This window comes from Penaeus japonicus, unplaced genomic scaffold (genome assembly GCF_977035675.1).
Source record: "Penaeus japonicus unplaced genomic scaffold, GWHDUDI00000001_assembly GWHDUDI00000040, whole genome shotgun sequence".
Taxonomy (NCBI): Eukaryota; Metazoa; Arthropoda; class Malacostraca; order Decapoda; family Penaeidae; genus Penaeus; species Penaeus japonicus.
Genome location: NW_028234442.1, coordinates 12,588,506 through 12,591,005, shown reverse-complemented (window position 1 = coordinate 12,591,005; position 2,500 = coordinate 12,588,506). Strand labels below are relative to the sequence as shown.

At 31.6% G+C, this 2,500-nt stretch overlaps 1 protein-coding gene across 6 annotated transcripts in view; it reads left to right on the top strand.

Annotated features, from left to right (window-relative positions):
• Positions 1-2,500, top strand: part of LOC122261704 (tripartite motif-containing protein 2) — a 37,956-nt gene that overhangs the window by 14,322 nt on the left and 21,134 nt on the right. For all 6 annotated transcript variants that reach the window (XM_043029479.2, XM_086534088.1, XM_043029477.2 and 3 more), the window contains one exon: positions 1-31. This exon is cut by the window's left edge and continues 76 nt beyond it. In XM_043029479.2, coding sequence (XP_042885413.1) covers positions 1-31 — 31 coding nt within the window. The remainder of the gene's footprint in view (positions 32-2,500) is intronic.

The following is a 2,500-nucleotide window of genomic DNA, read 5'->3' as shown; positions in this document are numbered from 1 at the left end:
GAGTCATTCCTCACCTGTGGCACATGCCTTTGTAAGTATTATACTTTGCAGATTTTGAAATGTAACTTGTATATAGGCCTAGTAGGATGTTAAATCTTTTCCCCATTTAGGCTTCTGGATTTCTGGAGCGTAGGTGATGATAGAAACTATTCAGTTGAATTTAGTTTTATATTCATTAAATGCCTTTTTGTATGTAACTTCTAGAACATTACTGTTTACTAATAAAAGATAAAAAAAGGTAGAGATGGTAGATAGTCTCCAAGTGACCACACTTCGTTAAAGAAGATGTGTTTGGTCATCATCACTACACTTTATTTTTAGAAACATACCTCAGAAGTTATAATTAAAGAAAAGCTGAATAAGAAAACTATATAGTTCTTGTCATTTTGGATTTCAGTATCTCAAGAATTAAGTGATTCATATGCACACTTGGATAAACTGATTTTTTACTCTTTTAGGAAACAATCATTTATAATTTATATGATGGATATTTTTGGGTTTACATTAGAAGAGACTGCCTGCCAATTTTCATGGTCCTAGGAGTAAGGTAACAAGTCATGAGATGAAGTTAAATTATGTTTAAACACTATATTATTGAAAATATACAAAAGTAATTCCTTGTGACTATTTGCTACCAGCCATATCATAAAACACTAGAATTTCATCTTAGAAATAAAATAAATCCATTCAGGCTTCAAATCCATTTTATATTTAGACTAGATTTCCAAACTGACATTTAGCACTGCTTTGGTCTGAACATAAGAGCAGTCCTTTTCCTGGCCAAACTCCATATGAATGGCAAGTAAGGTCAGGCAAGTTAATTTTAGTACCTTTCTGTAGTGCTGTTTCTAGGTTCAAGTTGCTGTTGTTTTTAGTGAGGGCAGGATAGGTAACTTCCCTCTTAGACAGATCCACTAATTCCCATCAGTTCTGTTTCAATATTTGACCAACATCTCCAATGACAAGTCCTGCTGTTTGTAATAACATGATTAGACAACCATATGTATTATTTTCTATAAATTATAATGATAAAGCTTGCAGTACATGTATGAAAGTCTCACTAATTATTTGTAGAATATATTATGTAAATTCAAAATAATAAAGCTAGCAATACATGCCTGAAGGTCCTGCTATTATCATCAAAATATATTCTAACAGGTCTGTTCTGGCTAATGCCTCGGGCTATTCTTGTCCCCGGCAGCTGATCCTGCCACCACTCAACATGATATCTTGTCACCTGGAATTATCAGGTTAATGATAATAGTAAGATCTTGAGATATGTATTGCAAACTGCATTATTTTGAAATTGTAGAAAAAAAACAGTGTATATGGTTATTTAATTACATTGTTATTACAAATAACAGGATTTGTTCATGAAGATTAAGAAAAAAATGTGTATATATTTTTAAAAAGAGACCTGATGTTCATTAGTGGATATATCTTGGAGGGAAGTTATATGATGATTACATGATGGATTTGAAGGTAGAATAGACTCATTTTATTTTTTTAGATTAAATTCAAGTTCTTAGAAATCTTGGTAGAAATAAGTGAAGAGTTTTCAAGTCCCACAAATTGTTTGAATGTTTCCTTTTATTGTTAGAACTATATAGTGTTTGCTATTACCTGAGTCAACCATCCTTGTATAGTAATTAGACATGATCTTGGAAGTGCCCACTTTGAGGTTTTGGAAAATGTCAAGAAATCTCTTATAACTTTGTTTTTATTTGATTTACTCATATTAAGACAAAATCAGAGATTTGTTATGTAATAGTTTTAGCCCGTTCACTACAGATGACGTGATATCATGTCAATATAATTTTTTTTTGACAATTCTATCATGTCATGAAGTTTTGCCATATTTACACATTGTACATAGTTACATTTGTATATACACATTTTTCTTGACTTTATCATAATTACAAAATTTTAAAAGCTCTTTTTGTCGCCCTTTAGGATTGGGTAGGTGAAAATTGCTTTAGGGTTCAGCAGGCATGAGGGAATTTAGGCAAATATACACCCTATCGTGAATGGATTAATGAGGCAGAGGTTGATATAAGATGTTAATAATACTTTAGGAAAGATCAGAAAGTGGGAATATGGCTTAGGACTGTATTTTATGTTTATATAAGAATGAGAATGTCATTACTTGTAAATTTTTGCAGATACTTAAAGACCATAGTCTCATCAAGAAGATGGTAACCAGGGTCCAAGTGTTATGAAGATATTTCATATATTTTTATTTATATTATTAACCTTCATTTAGCTTTGATCTGAATTAAGTTAAGTAAACAAACTATTTTACTTATTTTGCTTTTTAGTTGCCCAAAGTTATCTGTCTAAATTTATAATTATGATGATGGCTAATGATGCTATGATATATAGTTCTATATTTCTGTAAATTGCTAATTTACGGGCAGTCTACGACACTAGCGGCACCGTCTAAGAATTAGAGGGACAGGAAAAAGGTTTTCTCCCACCTGTGGGTAGTGCAGACTAGCCC